We start from the raw sequence: 22,429 nt of genomic DNA on the forward strand, positions 1-22,429 counted from the left end.
GCTGCTAACTAAACAGAGTGAAGCAAGGCAAAACTAATTAAACGGTTAAAAAGACACAACTTACGCTGAAAATCAAACAGAAAAATAATAAGGGAAAACTGATTTTACCTGGTATGCCTCTCTAGTCTCCACCAGAGGAGACAAAAATCATCTGCAAATCCATATATTTATGCTGAAACCCTCTGTGTTGCACTTTTGACTCTAGCCCATCCATATCCTACGCATACATGACACTAAGAAAAAGAACAAATAAAACTAATAAAAAAATTCAAAACATACAGGTAGAAAGAAGAAGAAACGGGAAGCAAATTTTTAGAGAATCACAACAGCAAGAGGAGAGGAGGCGTTAAAAGAATAAAATAGTAATTAGGATTTGGTAAAAAGATTCTATACATATTAACTAGTCGGTAGTTTTATTCCAGCTTGATACCGGTTTTTCGAGATACATCTTACCAATTCTACCTGCAAAATAAAACAAAGTAAACATAACAAGATATACACTGTGTACAAAAACAACGTTCATGAATGGTTAGCCGAGACTAGCCAACTAAATTATAACCTTGAGCATTTTCATAAAACACTTCAGACTTTAACCTTGAGTCACTATCATGTTATCAAATATGTCTATAGTGTTTATAGAAATTGTCCAAATGCTAATTATCTCAAAGAAATAATTTATGTGCATCTGAAAATATTTGACAGGGAAAGTGTGTATACTTAAACCTAGTTCGTGAACATATTTTTCATGGTACTTGTACCGGGTATGTGTACCCTTAAGTCAAATTAAATTTCATACAGTATTTTTCCGATATGCGTACCTGGTATGGATACCACATCGGTTCAAATACCGACAAATCTTTTTCAGTACGCGTATTGGTTTGCATATCGTTTCGGATTCACGAGTTCACAGACGTTTTGTGGTATCGATACCGGGTATGCGTACCACTAAGTCTCTGCCGAACTATAGCTATGTTGGTACGTGTACTTGTACATGTACTACGGTTCCGGACTTATAACAGTTTTCCCAGTTTGTGAAACCGGTATGCATATTGTATTATATCCAGATTTTCGGTAGTTCTTTATTTCTCTCTAAATCGATTCGAAACATTCCCAACTAACATAAATGACACATATCATTGTTCCAAGCTATTTTCGAATGATAATCGTGAATCATAATTTTTTAGGTGCGAACAATAAATTTTTCTTAACCGAAATTCATCAAGTATGAATAAATTTTCATTTAGTCATATATATTTCGAGAAGTTACTTCTCGAAATTCTTGATATGCTAAGATAGTCTAATTAGTTACGCGACAACGTCTGATAGATAGAAAGGTGAATATAACTTGAGAAATAGGTGGTTCAGTATTCACTTACCTTTTGTTGAAGAAGTTCTCCAAAAGTTTCAGTTGATCTTCGCCTTCAAACGGTAGAATGCAATGAAGACTGCCGTGATGTCCGTTTCTCAACTACATCTTTTATCCTAATTCGAGACTTAACTAATTGTAGACTAGAAATCAAGATATAGTTTTGACAACTAAATTTGACAATAAGCTTGAGATAGCAACAGTTGTGAGTTCGACCGAGCAACAGCGATGGGCATGAAAAATTAGAAAAGTTTTTAGTTTTTGGAAACTCAGTGATGTTAGGAGAAAAAAATAACGATCCAGATAAATGGGCTCTTGACGTGATTAAATTAGATATTGTGTTTGCTTTCTTTCTTCACGAAAACGTATTTTGTTGGGTGCAAAACATGAAGAGTCTTTGAATATAAAATGAGAAAATCTACCATAAATATCCAAGACACATCTCTTTCATCGAAAAATTATGAGAACATCTTCCATTCGTATGCATCAAATCAGGAAAGTTTTGTAGAAGTCGATAGTTGTTCTAAACATGAATAATTTTGTACTTAAGCGATTCGTATTATTGATTGTTTGTTATGATTAAAAATTGTTTGTTAGGGATCCGTATTATTGATTGTGACTTTTTTTGTTCTCAGTGATTGTCTGTTATGATCACAATACAGTTATCTTTAAAAATCTATAGTAATCTCAATCCACTTATCCAGGTAAAGATTAAAATCTATTAATATCCGGTAAATATTTTTCATCAGGTTTTGATAATGAATAAAATAGAGTGATTTATATGTTTGATTATAATTCTGAATTGATTTGAAGTATGAAACAACTATGTAACTTTTTTCTCAAACATTTGACGGATTGTATTTGCTTATAATCCTTTTCTCACAAGTTGTGTATGAATTTTCGTTTAGGCTATGTTATGGAGTAAGATGTTGAAAAAAATAGTATTACTTATTTATGTTTAAGGCTAATGCAAGATTTAACCTTGATTAAGAGAGAAATCAGTTTCATGGACCCCTTTCGTTTTTCTTCACATTGTATATTTTCCATTTATTCCGGCTAATTAAAGCTCTCTTATTTTCTCCTTATATTTATATTTTGCTAAGTTTGATTGGATTGCTTTCAATTTTGCAGGTTTCGAGATATTACGATCTTTTTGTGGAGCGGTCCAAAATGGTGAAACTTTTGTTTACTAGTCTCTTTGCACTATTATAAGAAATTCAAAATGGAGTTCCTTCTTTTTAATTTTTAATTTTTTTATTTTATTTTTGAAGTGTATTAGTTTTGTTGATAGATTTTTAGGTAATCATTTTCTCTAATATACTCCCTCCGTTTCTAAATAATAGGCTGGTTTGTGTGTAAATTTGCACACAAACCAGCCTATTTTTTTGAAACGAAGATAGTATTATTAATGAAAGTGTGTTCTTAATTAAAACGAAATAAGACCAGCTTTTTTTTTTGTTTTTCTCAATCGATGATGCCAAGATTTGATTTCATATGATTTGAATATTATTGTCTACTGTGCATAACTAAAAATATTTGGAAAATTAAGATTCGTACAAAATTGTGGGGAACTTATACAGAATAAAAATAAATGAAGACACGGAGTTATAGATAGTAATCTCCTATTTGAACAATGAATTACGTGTATTTTCTTTCCATCACTTTATTTCAATTTAGCATCCATCCTCCGGATTATGCATTGGGCACTACCAACCTATAGCTTAAGAAAATTTGATAGTATGAAAAGCATTCTTTAGATTGCAAGTTTAGATTTTTGGTCAGAAATATCAAACGATTTGCTCTTTTTGTGTCGTTATACGGCTTTCGAGTCTATTGTACTAACTTTGTATATTGTCTACCCCGATGACATGGTTAGAATGACTTTTTCATGACATGGTAGCACATTTTTCTCTAAAAAATCTAAATGACGATGAATTTGGAGTTAAGATTTTGGTGACATGTTCCTCGTATAAAACTCTCTACAGTCGAACTTCGATAAATGAATGCTCTCGGGACAACGAAAAATATTCGTTTAGCGGGGTTATTTATTTATCGATAAATGAATAAAATATTCGTTTATTGATAAATGAATATTTATTCATTTAGACAACATTTTCTCGAAGTTAAATTGTATAGGAGAAAATGTACAAGTATACCAGAAAATGGTCAATTAGATGAAGAAATCCAAAGATTAATTGGTGTCATTTCTAATTTACATTATAGAAATGTGATGTTTTGAACTATCCTAAAGAGAATGATGCAGTTATGGAGTCTCCAACAAACGAAGAAATTATTGAGTCAATAATGAATAATGAGAATGATCCTGAACCAGATGATAGTAGATCAAATGTGTCATCTAAAGATGCTTTTAAAGCGATGGTCACTTTCAAAAATTACTTGCTACAACACGAGCAAAATATTCTAGAAATTGTGCAAGCATTGCATAAAATTAAGGATACGGAGCATTTTGGTTTGGGTGGAAGAAAAAGACAATCAACCATAGAATATTTTTTTTAGTTCACTCCTACATATATTTTTTATTTATATATATATATAATTCAGTGATTATTCGTTTATATTTGTATAGGTATAGGGTCTTTAAGGATCCAATTTTTATTACTCATTAATGCATTAAGCGAGGTTATTCATTTATCACCTTGGCCCAAGTCGGGACCGGAGAAATTTAGCGAGGTTATTCATTTATAGAACATTCGTTTATCGAGGTTCAACTGTATATTCCTACACAATATGAGTTCATTCTGAAATATGAAACTTCGTCATCTATAAAATCTTAATTTCAAACGTTAATCCTCAACGGTTGGTATACAAAATGGAAATGGTGTATGGTGGTTGTATACATCTCGAAATGCTCTCATTTTTGGTTGGAGTGTAGAGGCTTATAAGAAAAACATATCACCAAAAAGTTAGCTTCAAATGCATTGTCAATTCGGTGGAAAAAATGACGTTAAAACATATCACCAAAAAGTTAGCTTCAAATGCATTGTCAATTCGGTGGAAAAAATGACGTTAAAACGTCAAAATCATGTCACTATAACCATGTCAACAGATCCTACCCCATGAAGATATTACGATTGCATTTACTTTACAGCTATTGGTATTTTAAGTAAGTTTCCGGTTGATTGATTTGGAATTAATCCGATCGTGAAAATATTTAGTAGTCCGACCGTCAACGGTCTTACACAATTGTTGGGGATTTTTCACCTAAGTCTCTTTGGGCAGTTGTAATCATTTAGAGGGTTGATTTTAGTGTGTCTATGGACATTAGATCTGCACGTTACAAAACGCAACTGTCATGACAAATATTTTTCTTTAACACGAAAAATACACAGTACTTTAGTTAAAATTATTTCTAGTTTTATGACAAACTATATGTACACTACAAATTCTAGGATTTCTCAAGCCTCAGAAACTTCTTTGCCTGATGATTCCTCGATGGGAGCATTAGTTATAAGTTTAACACCCTCAACATCCTCCATTGTAGTATCTACAGGAGCATTAGTTACAACTTCAACACCCTCTCCAACATTCCCCATTGCAACATCTACAGCCATCAATCCGCCAGGAACTTCTCTTGTTTGAGGATCCTCCTTATGGTCAGCCGTAGCTTCTTCCACATTCACAGAGGTGGACGATGAGCTTACATTTCCTACTGAAGCAACTCCATTAACATCGGCACGGTCTGGAGCATCCATTGATGCATTTGTAATCTGGTGGGTGTCCGATGTTCGAGTATCATGGCCAATGTCAGCACCAACGCCTTCATCAACAGAAGCAGAGATGATAAGTGACTTGGCATTGCCCCCTGCAACTTCTTGACTTTCGGAAACATCAACCATAGGAATATCCTCTACAACATTCTGAAAGTCTGTTGCTTCCGTAACTTTGAGAACTTCTCTAGGATCTGACACAGTCGAGATGGATGGTGGGTCAACATTTCTATCTAAAAATTTGTTGGCAACAGCTTCAGCACTATCTACAACATCCACCATTGGAGAATCCGTTGCTAAGCTGTCCAATCGGTCTTCCTCCATGGTTTCTTTGCTCAAATTTTCCACGACAGGTGCAACAGCTTGATGGTGATGCTCATTTAAGGCAGTACTTTTTTCAGTCGATGATATAGACGCCCCCACATCTTTGCTTGTATCTATCTGCATGCCAGAATCACCTGCCAAAAAAGAGTGGCAATTGAGGCAAAATAATTTAATGACTTAATATCTAAACTATGGCATATGTGGAAGTTGCGTATAAGGATGACACATCAGACTACATATTCTTTGTAAGATGAGATAATGTACCCTCTGTTACAGCTTTATCCAGTGTGGGTTTGACCAGGACAACCCCACTTCTGGTGTAACACTGAACTCCCTCGTTCTCCAGCTTATACTGTGTGATGATTTGCTCAGCTTCACATGGAGAACCTTCATTGATAGTAGAACTGGAGGCATGTATGTGCAATTTTGATGAAGCAGATAAACACCCACTCTGGATTTCAGAATCTAATTTTTCCTTGGAGTTGGACTCCTGATCAGACTTTGTATCTATTTCCACTTTGCGTTTAGTAATATTGGTTTCTACAGCCTTATTGATGCTCTCCACCACAAGTGAACCAACTAAGGAGCCGCGTGTTGTAGCATCTACAGCCATTAATCCACCAGGCACTTCTCTTGTTTTCAGATCCTCATCATGTTCAGCTGTACCTTCTTCCACATTCACAGAAGTGGATGATGATTTTACGTTTCCTACTGAAGCAACTCCATAAACATCGGCACGCTCTGGAACATCCATTGAATTTGTAATCTGGTGAGTTTCTGATGTTCGAGTATCATGACCAATGTCAGCACTAACGCCTTCCTCTACAGAAACAGAGGTGATAAGCAACTTGGCATTACCTCCAGCAACTTCTCGACTTTCTGAAACATCAACCTTTGAAATATCCTCTACAACTTCCGGAAAGTCCATCCCTTCTGTAACTTTGAGAACATCTATAGGATCTGAGGCAGTCGAGATGGATGATGAGTCAACACTTCTTTCTAACATTTTGTTGCCATCAGCTTCAGCACTATCTACAACATCCTCCACAGAAGAATCCGTTGCTAAGCTGTCTAATCGGTCTTCCTCCATGGTATCTTTGCTCACATTTTCAACGGCAGGTGCAACAGCTTGATGACGACGCTCCATAGAGATTTCAGTACTATTTTCAGTCAATGATATAGACGCACCCACTTCTTTGTTTATATCTATTTGCATGCCAAAATCACCTGGAAAAAAAAAAAGAAATAGTGGCAAATGAGGCAAAATAATTGAATGACTTAAGATTACTACATGTTCTCTGTAAGATGAGATAATGTACCCTCTGTTACAGCTTTATCCAGTGGGGGATTGAGCAGGACAACCCCAATTTTGCTGTCACTCTGAACACCCTCGTTCTTTAGCTTATGCTGTGTGTTGATTTGTTCAGCTTCTTGTACACCTGGAGAAATTCCATCGGCAGAACTGGAGGCATGTATATGCAATGTTGATGGAGCACATAAACACCCGCTCTGGACTGCAGCATCTAATTTTTCCTCGGTGTTAGACTCCTGATCAGACTTTGTATCGATTTCCACTTTGGGTTCTGTAATATTGATTTCTACATCCTTACTGCTGCTCTCCACCACAAGTGAACCACCTAAGGAGCAGCTTGTTGTAGCATCTACAGCCATTAATGCGCAAGGCACTTCTCTCGTTTTGAGATCCTCATCATGGTCAGCCGTAACTTCTTCCACGTTCACAGAGGTGGATGATGAGTTTACGTTTCCTGCTGAAGCAACTCCATAAACATCAGCATGCTCAGGAACATCCATTGAATTTGTAATCTGGTGAGATTCTGATGTTTGAGTATCATGACCAATATCAGCTCTAACGCCTTCCTCTACAAAAGCAGAAGTGATAAGTGACTTGGCATTTCCTCCAGCAACTTCTTGACTTTCTGGAACATCAACCTTTGTAATATCCTTTACAACTTTAGGAAAGTTCGTTGCTTCTGTAACTTTGAGAACCTCTCTAGGATCTGACGCAGTCGAGATGGATGATGTGTCAACATTTCCTTCTAAAGTTTTGTTGCCGTCAGCTTCAGCACTATCTACGACATCCTCTATTGAAGAATCCATTGCTAAGCTGTCCAATGGGTCTTCCTCCATAGTTTCTTTGCTCACATTTTCCACGAAAGGTGCAACAGCTGGATGATGATGCTCCATTGAGATTTCAGTACTTTTTTCAGTCAATGACACAGACGCCCCCACTTCTTTGTTTGTACCTATTTGCGTGCCAGAATCACCTGAAAAAAAAAGCATACAGTAACAAATGAGGCAAAATAATTTGATGACTTAACTTCGGCAAATGTAGAAGTTCCATCTAATGACGAAACACCAGATTACATGTTCTCTGTAAGATGAGATAATGTACCCTCTGTTACAGCTTTATCCAGTGCTGGTTTGACCAGGACAACCCCACTTCTGCCGCCACACTGAACACCCTCCTTCTTCAGCTTAAGTTGTGTGTTAATCTGTCCAGCTTCTTGTACACATGCAGATATTCCTCCTATATTAGAGCTGGAGGCATGTATATGTACTGTTGATGAAGAAGATATACATCCGCTTTGGACTGCACAATCTATTTTTTCCTTGGTGTTAGACTCCTGGTCGGACTTTGTATCGATTTCCACTTTGCATTTAGTAATATTGGTTTCCACAGCCTTATTGCTGCTCTCCACCACAAGCGAACCAACTAAGGAGCCGCGTGTTGTTGCATCCACAGCCGTTAATCCGCCAGGCACTTCTCTTGTTTTGAGATCCTCATCATGTTCAGCAGTAGCTTCTTCCACATTCACAGAGGTGGATGATGAGTTTACGTTTTCTGAAGCAACTCCATAAACATCAGCACGCTCAGGAACATTCATTGAATTTGTAGTCTGGTGAGTTTCTGATGTTCCAGTATCTTGACCGATGTCAGCACTAACGCCTTCCTCAACAGAAGCAGAGGTGATAAGTGACTTGGCCTTTCCTCCAGCAACTTCTTGCCTTTCTGAAACATCAACCTTAGAAATATCTTCTACAACATTGACAAAGTCCGCTGCTTCTGCAACTTTGAGAACCTCTCTAGGATCTGACGCAGTCGAGTCAACATTTCTTTCTAAAATTTTGTTGCCATCAGCTTCAACACTATCTACAACATCCTCCATTGGAGGGTCCGTTGCTAAGCTGTCCAATCGGTCCTCCTCCATGGTTTCTTTGCTCAAATTTCCCATGACAGGTGCAACAACTTGATGATGATGCTCCTTAGAGATTTCAGTATTTTTTTCAGTCAATGACGCCCCCACATCTTTGCTTGTATCTATCTGCATGCCAGAATCACCTGTACAAAAACATACAGTGGCAAATGAGGCGAAATAATTTAACGACTTAACATTTAAACTTTGGCAGATGCAGAAGTTGCATCTAAGGATGACACATCAGACTACATGTTCTCTGTAAGATGAGATAACGCACCCTCTGTTACAGCTTTATCCAGTGCGGGCTTGACCAGGACAACCCCACTTCTGCTGTCACACTGAACACCCTCGTTCTTCAGCTTGTGTTGTGTGTCGATTTGTTCCGCTTCTTGTACACATGGAGAAATTTTGTCGATAGTAGAACTGGAGGCATGCATATGCACTGTTGATGAAGCAGATAAACACCCGCTCTGGACTGCATAATCTAATGTTTCCTTGGTGTTAACCTCCTGATTGGACTTTGTATCGGGTTCCACTTTGCGTTTATTAATATTGGTTTCTACAGCCTTACTGCTGCTCTCCACCACAAGTGAACCCACTAAGGAGCCCCGTGTTGTGGGTCCTGAAGTATTGACTGCAGTAGATGCTGCCCTTGCCAAATCCTTCTTCCTCGGGCCTCGCCTAACTGCAGGAGTTTCCCTTGCCTTTTCTTTCGCTGCAGAAAATCTAGTTTGGCGAGAGGAAACTGATACTGCTGGTTTTTGATTTACGGGTGAGCTAATACTTGGTGTGTCAGCTGTGGTCATACTGGACTGAGGCGCCTCAGATTCAACGGGATCAACCAAAGAAGGTTTGATTTGTGCACTGACAGCTTCTCTTGCAGTACTCTGAAGCTCAGGTACAGAAGTACTGTTACCAGGTATCAATTTCACATTTTCTTGAGCTGGAACTGATTTAACTGGCTGAACCACAGTTTGTTCCAAATTTAAACTGCTTGGACCCCCTGAGACGTTTTGTGGCTTTAGTACTGATGTACTGAGACCAGCTCCAGCATCCTCCTTGACTAAATGCGCTGCAGGGGACCCTGGTTTGGCGGTTGTTTTCTGTTTCCTCCCTGACTTAGCATTCTTAGGCCCCATGCGAAGGTTTCTCCTCTCCATCAAATCTTGTGCCAACGCAGACGTAACAGGAGTAGATGTTTGGTCAATCTTGGGTTCTTGCAAACCAATTGTCACATTGACCTTCACACCATCATCCTTTCCAAACTCTCCAGACTCGATTTTGTCGTTAATGTCTGGCCTGGTAGTTTCAGAAATAGCAGGCTTTGTCACAGAACTGGTACGCACTCTTTCCACTTTTTTTCTTTTCGGAATAGGAGTCTTATGCTTCTCTTGAACAGGGGATGTGACTGGAAGACACACAGGAACCAATTCAACCAACGTATGAAGCCCTGAGACTGGATTGACCTCGTAAGTGACTAAAGTAGGTGCACTTGTTCCAGATTGTGCACTTACTAATTTTTGCTTGTCTTGGGATATAGTGGCAGTTGATGAACTATCTGATGCCATGGTTACTGCAGTTTGGACCCTTGAAAGTGGGCTATCAACAGCACCTGTAGCAGTAGGTACATCTGAGGCACCAGATGACTTAATTATACTCTCCTTCGAAACTGCTGAAGCAGAAATTATTACCGGTGAAGTACCTGATGTCAGAGGAGTCTGTTTCTTTGAACGGCTTCGAGGTGTACCAGATCCACTTTGGACCCTTGAAAGTGAGCTGTCAACAGCATCTGTTACAGTAGGTACATCTGAGGCACCAGAAGACTTGATTATATCTGATGCAATACCACTCTCCATTGAAATTGCTGAACTAGGAATTATTTGTGGTGCAGTAGCTGGTGCCAGAGGAGTCTGTTTCTTTGCACGGCTTCGAGGTGTACCAGATTCTCTTTGAATCTTCTGACCTTGTCCCTTGGCTTGTGTCGGAACAGAAGGGACTGCAACAGGGGTTACAGAAGCAGGAACTGCACCTTTACCAAACTCGGGTGATGAGGATCCAGCCACACCTTTGACAGTAGCATAACCAGGTGGAGTTTCAAAGCCAGGGGGTGCAGTAGGGGACAGACTTGGAGCGCTCTGCGATCCTATATCCACTGTATTGACAGTAGAGGGTGCTGCTGGAACAGCCACCGTTGCTGCTCTCTTTGGCCTTCCACGTCCACGTCGTGACGGCTGTTGCTTAGGGTGTTGCACAGTCGTCTGGACTGGAGGTTGTGATGGAGGTGGCGGTACTGCTGCTGTGGAGGATGCTGGATGTATTGATAGTGGTGATAGTAGCACTGCTGCCACTGCCGGTACAGGTGTCACTACCGGGATTGGTGTCTCTTTGGGTGGAGGAGGTAGTGTTACGGTCGTTGAAGGCTGTGGTGGAGCTGCTACAATATGTAGAGATGCAGGTGATGGTGCTTCTGTAGGGTGAAGAGAGTGAGGTGATGGTGTTGCTACTGGTACTGGTGATTGCGGTTGCAGTGTTTCTGTTGGCTGAGGTTGTGGCGTTGGAGGATTGGGCAACAGCTCTGTAACATTGGTGAGCACTTTGGTCGCGTCAGCATTTCCCGTACTCGAGTCCTCGGTGTCATCCTTGAATTCGGGGGAGTCGGGAGGGTCGACTTGACACATTTTTTCAAATTCTTCTTCAGTCATTTGATCTTCATAAGACCTTACCTGATATAGAAAAAAAAACAGACAAATTAGAGAACTTCCCCGATACAGAATTCTTCATCCTGGCTGCAACTGTATTCTATAAATGACCAACCTCTCTTGCTCTTTTCCCCCTCCCATAATATTGTGTATCAAGACCCCCAGCAGTGTATTCACTTTTCCGCTTCAAACCTGCATTAGCATCCTCATACGCTTGCATAGCCTCAACAAATGCCTTCAAGTCTTCATCTGTAACTAGACGTGAAGGCATTGCCGTAGGGTCGTCTTTTTCCGATCCTTGTACCAACTTCTGCCACGTGATCTGTCGTGATTAAAGGTTACACTATTAGAACAGCAAATATATGACCAACAAGGACGCCAATGTAACGAAAACAAACGAGGAAAGAAACAAAACTAAAAAACTTACCGCCTCTTCCTCTTGCCTTTGTTTGTCGATCAACTCAAATGTTTCAATTTCAGACTCACTGGCAGATTACAAAACATGCATGATTAAGCTTTGACGAACAAAATTAAAAATGAGAACACAAGAAGACTAGTGTACTTATATCAAAGCAGATGTTTGATCCAAACATCAACTGACGATGAGAAATCATCCTCATAACAACTATACTACCCATGAAGGACGAAATAGAAAATGAGACCATAAATAAATTGAAATGAAACTAGATACCTGCGAGCTAAGAGATCATTAAGAGCATCATCATCTAACACAGAGGCGGACTCTTCTTTCTTACACTCTCTCAGAAGAGACTCCAAATATTCCCTTCGATCTTCGGCACTGTAACAAAATAACAGTACAAATACTTCAGCTGACAATAATCAGAGATACCTAGTTCCATATTCTGGCACTCTTTTAAGATCAAAATGCTCAAAAGTATATAAGAGATAAGATCAAAATGCTCAAGAGTATATAAGAGAGCACAAAAGTACCTAGTGTGGTTATCAAAAAATCCAGCAGTTATACTCTGATTGGCAACTCCCAATTTGTGCTCCGCTGCAGCTCTAACATGTTCCTCCACGCTATGCACCTTTTTCATGGAACATTAGAACTTAGCAACAAAGCAAAACTAGTCCATGATTTGCATATAACATTGAATTTATACAACATTACAGTGTCAGTGTCCCTATCGACAATATACATATTGATGGCATTATACGTCACCCACATCAATATAAAGTACTTACAGTTTCCATACGCAAAACAAGCACATCCTTCTTCTGACCAATCCGATGAGCTCTTGCCTGTGCTTGCAGGTCAACCTAGGAGAACACCACGAATCAAATGTCCGTTGAATTGAAATCAAGTCCGATTAAAAATATGATAAATCTTGAAAGATTCTTGCCTGAGGATTCCAATCAGTGTCAAATATAATGACAGTATCAGCGGCTTGCAGATTTACTCCAACACCTCCGGCACGAATACTACCAACACAGAGAAAATATTAAGACGAAAAAAAAATGATATGTATATGTACACACTGAATGGAAACATTTAAAAGTACAAGTAGTACAAGCACCTCAACAAAAATATGAAAGCAGGAGAATCTGGTCGATTGAATTCATCAATAAGGGATCCACGATCACCTCCGGTCGTGTGTCCATCTAATCTAAGATACCTGTAGCGTTTCCAGCGTAGATATTCCTCCATAACATCAAGCAGCCTGGTCATTGTAGAGAAAAATAGAACCTGCATATTTATAGTTCCAGATCCTCTTACTTAGCTCTCCCAAAACAGGTATGTTTTTGTAAGATTGCAATCAGACGATGTCTAAGCTTTTACATTTTAAATTCAAAGTCTCTACTCTGGATACAAGATAAACAAACACAATGGTAGTGACTGTAACTGCAGTATTCAATGGTCATAAAAATAACTAGTAGAATGCTTACAAGGAAGATATAATCGGAAGTGCATGCCAAAAACAACAACATGTAATGAAAAGCATTTGCTAATTTGCCTGCATATAAAGACATGCAGTATTACATACCCGGTGATCAGTTGCTTTCAGTTTTGGAAGCAATCGATCTAACATCTCCAGCTTTCCACAAAGCCTCACAATGGGTGGCAGATAATGTCTAGGTACAAGACTATCAACCTAAGAACGAAGAGCAGATTGAGAACACAAGCCAAAAACAAACAATTATGAATGAAGCTAAATTTTATCAGGAAAAAAAAAAAGAAAGATAAAAACAAACCCACCTGTTCCGCATGAAGCTGACTGATATATGGATGATTGCATATATTCCGGAGCTCCATAACAGAATTGTGCACGGAACGACCCTGCTTGTACATAAGTTTGACAGGATAGGTTGTTAAAAAGAATAAATAGGTGAAAGTAACAAGACTATGAAGATACAACTTTTACTTGCAGACTCGGAAAATCTAAAATTGGCAAACACAAACTGATTAAAAAGATAAAATCAGAAGTGTAGGAGTTGACCTTGGAATTTCCGATGCAGCCAAGATTGTCCTCAACTCGTTTCATCAGAAGCTTTTGATATGCGGATGATTCACATCTTACAAGCCTTTCGATCTTCTCAGGCAATTCATGTTCAACCTAGTACAGTTTGAGAATGAAAAAGATCATATTGGGAGGTTCTTAGAATCTTCATAAGTTGAGACACAGCAAATAAGCATCGAGCATTTGCCAATAGTAACTTCAAACCAGAATATAAAGTGAAATACTCAAAACATGATATATAAATCTTAATCCTTTCTCAAACATCTGTTAATAATGAAGTGTTTGATGGATACTATCTCTTCCTTAGAAGACTTCGCTAACAAGGCAAAGCAACGTCTGGGATTCAAGGTTCCATAATGAAACATACTGAAAATAGCTGGTAACCAATGTGCTACTAGATAATGTTGGGCCCAGGTCAAAGGTATCACACATTGCTCACAGAACAAAATTTTTGCCACAAAAAACTTAAAATATCTAGCAAGTTGACTGAACCTTTCATATTGAAGATGTAAAAGAACAAATCCCACAGTTGGCGCGTTAGGCATAAGCAAATGAATAAGAACTACTGGAGCATTAGTTAGTGCTTATTTGCTTAGACAGAACCACTACTTCATAGATCGTTATTAGTTTTTCAGTAATATCGTGAAGACAAATGGAAAACTGTCGACTTGTAAAAAACAAAAACATCATTTACAAACCTTGTGTTTCAGCCTCCGAAGCACAAAAGGACGAAGAACTTGGTGAAGACGATTAATAATCAAGAGATTCTCTTCCTCTGACAGTAAAGCCTATTCATTTATGAGCAGGAAAAGTGGCATCAGTCTTGGAAAAGTCTTTAAGAAGACAACTGGACCATAATAGAAGACAAAGACAATAAAAGCTTACATCATCAGGTGAAGTGTCAACACCACTCTCAAATGGTTTGTTGAACCACTGGGAAAAGTCATCCGATGAGTTGAAAATGCTCGGCAACAAGAAGTTAAGCAGGGCCCATAACTCTTCAAGGTTATTCTACATCATTCGATAAGGGTCTCCAAGTTCAAATTCAGGAATCTACATTTCGTTGATGAAATCCAGGACTATAAGCAAAAAAGTACAAAAAAATAAATAAAGACAGGTAGCGACCTGTAGTGGAGTTCCAGTCAACAGTAATCTATGAGCACTCTTGTAATGCTTTAAATCAGCATTCAGTTTGCAGGATGCATTCTTTATTCGATGACCTTCATCAATTATAACATAGTGCCATTGAATTTTGCTTAGTTTTGGCCTATCATGTTTGTTCATCAAGTACTCGTAAGTTGTCAAAAGGACATTAAATTTTTGTTGAACTATCCTTTCTCTGCAGTAACAGGAAACCCAGTTAGTTGTACCTACCAAAAATAAAAAGTAACGTAGTCTTGTGAAGAAAGAAAGAACATTTCAGACATTGATATGTCATTACTTGAATAATTTACGTCGCTCTTCAGGAGGCCCAGCATATGCAATTTTGATAATACTAGGGGCCCAGAAAGTAAGTTCTGAAACCCATCCTGATAGAACAGATGACGGTACTACCACCAAAAATGGTCCTCTGTCATTTTTCGTCTCCATTAGGTAACATATCAAAGAGATAACCTACACAAAACACAAACTATAAGATTCCACTTGCACACAGATCCAGCGCTATGCTTTCCAGATTCATCTCATACCTGGACAGTTTTACCCAAGCCCATTTCATCAGCAAGTATTCCATTCAAATGATTATTGTATAGAGAAACCAACCAACGCAAACCATTCATTTGATACCTGTGAAAATGTGAATGCGTTAGAATCATGAAATCCTATGGGTAGTTAACAAAATCAGATAAATCCTGGACTGATTATCCCACTGTCACACTTGTAATGATACAAACAAATAGGAGGAAAAAAAAAGACCCTTTAGTTAAGAGGAATGCAGGGGCAGTAAAATGACAGAATAACTTACTCTCTTAGTTTTCCACCTTGAAGAGATGCTGGCTGCTCCGCTATGCTCTCTTTTATGCTGCAGAAAAGAATATTCAGCGATTTTGATATTTCCTTGATAACAACGTATTGATTATAAAGGAAAAAAAATGGATAAAAAATTTACAAGAATCCAGTTCTTGTAATGAACAACAATAGGAAAGACCCGATTTTCTTGAGAATAAAGAAAAGGGAATAGAATTGAGCAAAACTAAGAAGTAATGCTGTGTTTCAAATCAAAAGCAAAAAACATATTCTAGAACAAACGAACTTATGTCTTCTGAGGCATGCCTTATATTACATCAAAAATTATACAATACTAAAAAGTAAGGTGTATCCTGTATCAAAAATTATACTTACCTAGAAAGTAAGGCTTATCCTGTATCAAAGATCAGACTTACCTAGAAAGTAATACTTATATACTATACAAGAAAATAAGGTGTACCCTGTACCTGTGAGCCATCAAATAGTACTTCTGATTGCTTTCCAGATAATGCTGCAAAATATTAATCACCACAACTAAGATCAACACGCCAAGAAAGGAAACTCTACAAAATCCAGAAGAGAATTAGCATACCTCTGCCTGGTCATTTTCATCTTCATTCTCAACTGCAACCTCATTCTTCTCAAGAACGGGTGAAGCCCGGTTCTCATCCATTTCCACCTCAAACTGCCTTGCAAGGGCCTTCGACTCTTGCACTTTGGATCCCAGCTTCTGAAGATATTTTTCAGTTTCCTTGAGAAGTTGTTTAACACGATCTGACTTGGCATCCTGTATGATACGCCGTTAGTAAGCAAATGAATAAGAAGTGCAGACCTCCCTAAGTAACTAAAATGGAAAATCTAACTTGACCTGAACCATTCGCAGATACCCCTCCACATCATTGTTCTTCAACAAATTAATCTTCTCCCGCTGGATTCTGTCAATCTTCTCACGATGTATTCGCTCTTTCTTCTTATGGAACTCCTTTACATACTTATTGAAACCCTTCCATCGCTCTCTCTTAATTTTAAACCAGTCTTCCAGTCTCTCCCTAGAAATGTAAATAAACAAACCAGATGACAAATAGTTGTTCTCATATAGATACAGAATATTGTTTTATTAGAAAAAAAAAAAGTTCCACCAGATAATAATCAGTTTCTAGTTCCTACTATTCTTGGGAAAGGAATCAACACGGGTAACTGATTACACATTATCAAGGGCGTCGTCCACGAGATTAAGACTATCCAGATCTTGGCAATTGAAGAAGAAAAAGTAAAGAGAAAAAGAGCAGAGAAAACCAAATACATACTTGTGAACTTCGATTTCACTGAAGAACTCCTTTTGCCTCTCACGAATCCTCTTTTGCCGCTCCTCCTTCATTTTCTGTTCAAATTTCTCGAGTTGTTTGACTCGCCTTCCATGTTTATGTTTCTTAAATGTCTTAAGATGTTCAATTTCGGAAGTATTAGGCTTGAAGAAATCATGGGCAAACTCGCTGCACAGAAAAGAATATTAATTTTGGCAAAAAAATCAAAGTGTCCGGAAAAAAAAAACATAATAATAACAATACGCAAAAATATCTGCTTCCATGCAAGTTAGAGGCTGAAGCAAGAGATCTTTACCTACGCAATCGCCGTTGAAGCTGAAGCAGCTGAAGCTTCTTCAGTTCAATCACGCTTTTTGTCTTGGTGGAAATATCATCAGAGGAACTCACCACCTCCTGCAAAAAAGAACTCAACTTTTACTGCCCACAAAAGACATCTCAACCCATAAATTTATGTAGTCAATTCTTCGAAGTATTAACCAGTGAAGATCTAGAAAGGAAAATAAAGTGGTCTACACTGCATACTGGCGACCATAAACTACAGACCACAAACTCAAAATACCTGAGGTAACATAATAATACTTTCTTTTCTTTTTCAATGGGACGACTTACTTTGAGATAACAAAGTAAATTATTGTCCATCATTTTGAAGCTAAAGAGTGGAGTAGCTGATACTGACATAAAAATAAATTATTGTCCATCATTTTTGCCGAAGTATATACATCTAAGAAAGCTGATGACTGCAAGAATAAAGTAGATAAATTGATAAACATTAGGCCTAACAAAAATTTGTAACCCACCTTTAACTTATTGAAACATACAGCCATTCTTTCCTCTGTTTTCCTCTGCTTGATAGCCCAATTTCGTTCTTCATTAAGCTTTCTTTTCTGATGGTCCATAATCCATTTCTCTGAGGTAGTGTACTTTGGTGGGGACATTGTGATATCTGTATAAATTGATTTGTTTGCTTCGCCTAACTCCATTGATCTTTCCAGCACCATACCTAGATTCCCGTAGTTTTGTGTATTGTTCGAGGAAACCATCTGATGCCTATCAAAATTTAAATGCTTTTGAGAGTCGGAAACATGGTTCTCACCCTGAGACCCATGTGTCCGCATAACACTGACATCCCTTGAATGTTCAACATCTTTTCCTGAATTAGTTTTGCTCGCCGCTTTTCCTGTAAATGTAGAAGGGTATCTATCCGCATGCAAACTTGCTTGCACATATGAAGGCTCTGACCTGAGCACATTATTTCCTCTCTCTCGGTCACCAAGCAGTTGAGGATGATTTGAAGAATAGTCTGTTCTTTGGGGCATTGGTGGGTGATGAAATAAGGAGGGTGATGATGCATTTACTGAAACCTCGTTTTGATTGCGTGTCCCAGTCAAACTAGCCATTTCTCTCTTTAGCTGCTGATTCATTCCCAATATGGAAGAGGACAAGTGGTTCAACCTCCCAATCTGTTGTTGACCATTCCCAGCATCATCCCTATCGGGATTCATCTTGGGAAAAGTTCTCCCACTATTCATCACTGACACAGCCGTAGAAGTCATAGCTAGAGTTGCTTGAGAATCTGATTCTTCCTGGATATTCATTTCTGTCTCCGGGTTTCTTCTTGCAGGCGGAAGGTGATTCCTTTCTTCTGTTGCTGCAGAGCTATCAGTGGGAGGACCCTTGTTCGCCTTCTGAAATTTATCTGTGTCCATTGAAGTGGTTTCGGTCTCTGTTGGGATTCCAGTAGACGACGAACCAGGAAGAGTTCTTTCACTCATATCACTAGGTCTTCCGAGTACAGCTGTGGCTTCATTACCACTGCTTGGCTCTTTTACAGATATCTCTTTCCCTTTGCATTCGCTTTGTTCATTGCGTGTTCCATCACTGTCACCACCTATTGCAGAAAAAGTAAATCAAATAAAATCCATATACAAAGATAAGAGAAATACAAATAACTGTTCACTGTACTTGCCTTCCCTTGGATTTGGCTCTCCAAGTGCGATATCGAGATGGAGTTTCCTTGGCATCAGGCCGTTTCTGCAAGCAATATATAACTATTTAAATACATACTTCCATGATCTGGGAATGCCTTAAAACGATAATGGTGAGAACAAGCGTGCCTGAAAGCCAAAAAGACAAGGCACTGGGCTCTGAGTTGTTTCAAATGGTGTTCCTTGAATGGCATGCCAGACGAGACGGGAGGATGAGAAGTGGAAGCTTTTCCTGTATCCACGTTCTCTTTACTCTGTGGTCCCTGAGATCCACTTCCTTGCTGAAAACAACCACCTTTGTTAGCAGAGAAAAAGTATAACTAGCCCAAAGCAAGAGTTTTAACCACAAAAAAAGTAGTAACTGCATAATGCATTAATGCCAAGGATCCAACAATATATTACTTGAAAGTGGACTCAATGCAGGTAAACATGCATACAGGATACAGCAATCAGACTAAAATAAGTAAAGAGAAGCCTGCTCTACGTCAAACTTTAGATTCTGCAAAGCATGAATTACAAAAATGATTGGCGATGTTTAGTTCAAAAACGTGCGTCAAAAAATATCTAAACACAGCAAATATAATAGACAAATATTTGAGCTGTAAATAATCAGTGAGTTATGGTGAGTCCGAGATAGACGAAACGTAGTGGCCATCAGCCATAGGATAAGAATACAAGCATTCATCGCGAGAATTCGAAAAATTAAATGCAATGGGAATAGGAAGAGCCTGAATGATGCCTATAACTAATTCATGACTTTCCATAACCTGAACTGATGTAGGATAGAAATTGCATAAACTGACTCATTCATCGTACTATTATTTTACATAACTGCCCCTTCAGTTGTGATACTCCACTCGTGCAAAAGAAACAAAAACCGCGAATGAAGAGAAAAGAAGTACCTGATCAAACTGAGCTTCCAGAGCTTTCTCAGATATATCAGATTCTGAATCGTTCGTGAGTGCAGACTTCCTACGTTCCGAATCTGTTGCACCTCTACTAGAAGAGGGCTCGACCAGGGAAGATTTAATAGCAGTGTCCATACATGCCATGTCTTTGCCTTTCCCAAGGAACTGAGAACCAGAAGGTTCTAAACCCCTCTCCTTAAGCATCTTCGAGGCCAATTCTGGATCCACGCCCCGCTCCTTGAGCAACTTCAAGGCCATTTCATAATTATCGAAGGAAGTATTGTTATGTTGAACAGAAGCAGGGAAACCTGTTTTCAGTGTAGCATATGAACCAAAATTTCCTGGCACTCCTACTTGAGCCTTGCTATAACCACCAGAAGTGACACTCATACCTTGAGGGGTCTCCTTACTTGAACCAAGAGACGGAACTGCAGACTGAGCAACATTGGTATCTGCTGTCAAAACACATGCAGTACCAGTAGGTGCAAACCTGGAAAGCTGGGAGTTATCTGGCAACAAACCGGTTTTAAATTGATCCCAAACATTCCTAGAACTGAAAGGATCATTTCTACCCTGAACAAAACCTCCCTTCTGTTGTCCCACGACACCATAAGCAGAACCGTCACCCTCAGAAAGATTTACATTCGAAATCTGACTCTCTTGCTTTGCTCTAAGTAAAGATTCCATTCCACTTGATGCTGAAGACAAATGCTCCATGGGACCACTATCCTGACCAGGATTTACCTGAGCATGTTCCCCACTTATACCAGCATATGCATCGCCCTTATTGGTAACCTTCCCCTTTTTTGATTTAGCTCCAGCGTTTGGAGTATCTAATTTTTGAGGGTTGTCAGGATTCACATCTGCACTTGTTGCACCTCCCCTCTTTCTCTTAGTGGCGGCTTTTTTGGGTTCTTTTGGTCTTCCCTGTTTGTCTAATTTTACAGAGTCAACCCTTTCTTGGGAGTTTCCAGATCTCGTGTCTAGACTAGACGGACTTTCGTGGTCATACAAACTACCACTCCTCTGAGATACAGGTCCTTGATAAAACTCATGTCCACCACTGCCTACCCTACTTGGTCCAACAGGTGGTTTATTGGGATTCATAACCTCATTATCAGCTAAACCTGGTCTAGAATCTCTAAAAGCTCCAACACTCTGCATCGGAGTACCCGCGTACACTTCTTCCTTGATTTTACTACTTGATCCTCCTGCATTCCATGCACCACCAACTGGTACACCTCTAAATGGCATGCTACTGCCGCCTGCAGGTGTCATACTGTCAGGTGCATCCGACCTTGAAGCATTTCCGGAATCCTCCCCAATTTGAGGTCCACCAGTTGTAGGAAGACGAGCCGCTTTGACAGCCTCAATATCAAGTCCATGCTGATTCACAACAGTTTCCATTGCCCTAACATGAAGAAAAACAAAAGAACCCTATCACTAACAACCCTATCATGAGCAATTTCCTAGTCATCTACACTTAATTACTTCATTTCTGCAGCAAATGCAACACAGAAAAAATAATTACCTGGATATCACTTGATACGGCAACGAGTGCTCTTTGCCACTGGCCTTCATATGCTGACATATCTAGTAACCATTGAAAAATAAAATCAGTTTAGTTAATCCATCATCGACATCAGTGAAACAAACTTTTTCTACCCACTAAAATTTACTTACCACATGTAATTTTGTAGCCAATTTGGCTGGCTCATCTTTAGATTCATGAATTAACTTCTGTAAGAACTTAGCTGCCTCAATTTCCACATGCTGAGAAGCCGCCATATTGTCAAAGCAACAAATTCAGGGTTGTAAATCACATTTTCCAGTATTAAATTTAGGGTTTTATTGGGTAACCCTAAAAGCAGAGATCGAAGCTTATGGAACCTGAATTTTTTAGGGTTGGTTTGTATAAATTAGAGTTAAATGAACCTTGAGAATGGTCGCGGAGAAGCTTTCTCCCGACCTCAGTTATGGTGTTGATGAAGAAAAAAAGGGGGAAATGGCGAAGGAGATGAAGAAATGAGCTCAAATGGGAAGTACTGACTCGTTACTTTGATAGGATACGTAGTAAGCGGGATTATTATTAGATACGTATACATCTAACACGGTTGATTTTCATGGGTTGTAAGTGGTTAGCTTTGAGTTGTTGAATGAGTGTAGATCAGAGACGGTGGATGTGATGTAGTTTATATAACCTGTTTGGTTACCCATTCAAAAGCAAAAGTCTAAAAATAAGAAGTTAGTTTGGTTATTAAATTTCAAAATAGCTTCTAAGAATAAAGAGGTCAATTTTTTGTGAAGCAAAATAGTTTTTCGTCAGACTTCTGCTTCGTGCTTCTGATTTGATGAGGTAAATCCCAAAATTAAATGTATTTGTATTTTTGGACTTTGTTTCTTACGCCAAGAATTGTCCCCAGTCCCCATC

The 22,429-nt window shown here is 38.8% G+C and overlaps 1 protein-coding gene across 3 annotated transcripts; it reads right to left on the reverse strand.

Moving 5' to 3' along the window:
* Nucleotides 1-4,675: 4,675 nt before the first annotated feature.
* Nucleotides 4,676-22,083, reverse strand: LOC113309011 (chromatin structure-remodeling complex protein SYD-like). Of its 3 annotated transcripts, XM_026557446.1 has the most exons (32): nt 21,682-22,072; nt 21,530-21,591; nt 19,993-21,409; nt 19,220-19,371; nt 19,072-19,136; nt 17,903-18,993; nt 17,401-17,498; nt 17,088-17,273; nt 16,649-16,829; nt 16,373-16,567; nt 16,248-16,291; nt 15,779-15,835; nt 15,504-15,600; nt 15,257-15,429; nt 14,941-15,154; nt 14,701-14,826; nt 14,514-14,603; nt 13,795-13,911; nt 13,554-13,634; nt 13,342-13,449; nt 12,874-13,043; nt 12,700-12,778; nt 12,542-12,616; nt 12,287-12,384; nt 12,027-12,134; nt 11,763-11,820; nt 11,451-11,657; nt 8,914-11,359; nt 7,832-8,779; nt 6,738-7,703; nt 5,683-6,645; nt 4,676-5,552 (listed from the first exon to the last, which is right to left on the reverse strand). In XM_026557446.1, exons 1-32 carry the CDS (start codon nt 21,784-21,786, stop codon nt 4,783-4,785), a joined length of 11,547 nt encoding a protein of 3,848 aa, XP_026413231.1. In that variant the 5' UTR covers nt 21,787-22,072; the 3' UTR covers nt 4,676-4,782. The 3 variants fall into 3 exon arrangements, with proteins under 3 accessions (XP_026413231.1, XP_026413232.1, XP_026413233.1); XM_026557447.1 differs by lacking the exon at nt 7,832-8,779 and having other exon boundaries at nt 21,682-22,079; XM_026557448.1 differs by lacking the exons at nt 6,738-7,703; nt 7,832-8,779 and having other exon boundaries at nt 21,682-22,083.
* Nucleotides 22,084-22,429: the final 346 nt, after the last annotated feature.

Source organism: Papaver somniferum, chromosome 9, assembly GCF_003573695.1.
Source record: "Papaver somniferum cultivar HN1 chromosome 9, ASM357369v1, whole genome shotgun sequence".
Taxonomy (NCBI): domain Eukaryota; kingdom Viridiplantae; phylum Streptophyta; class Magnoliopsida; order Ranunculales; family Papaveraceae; genus Papaver; species Papaver somniferum.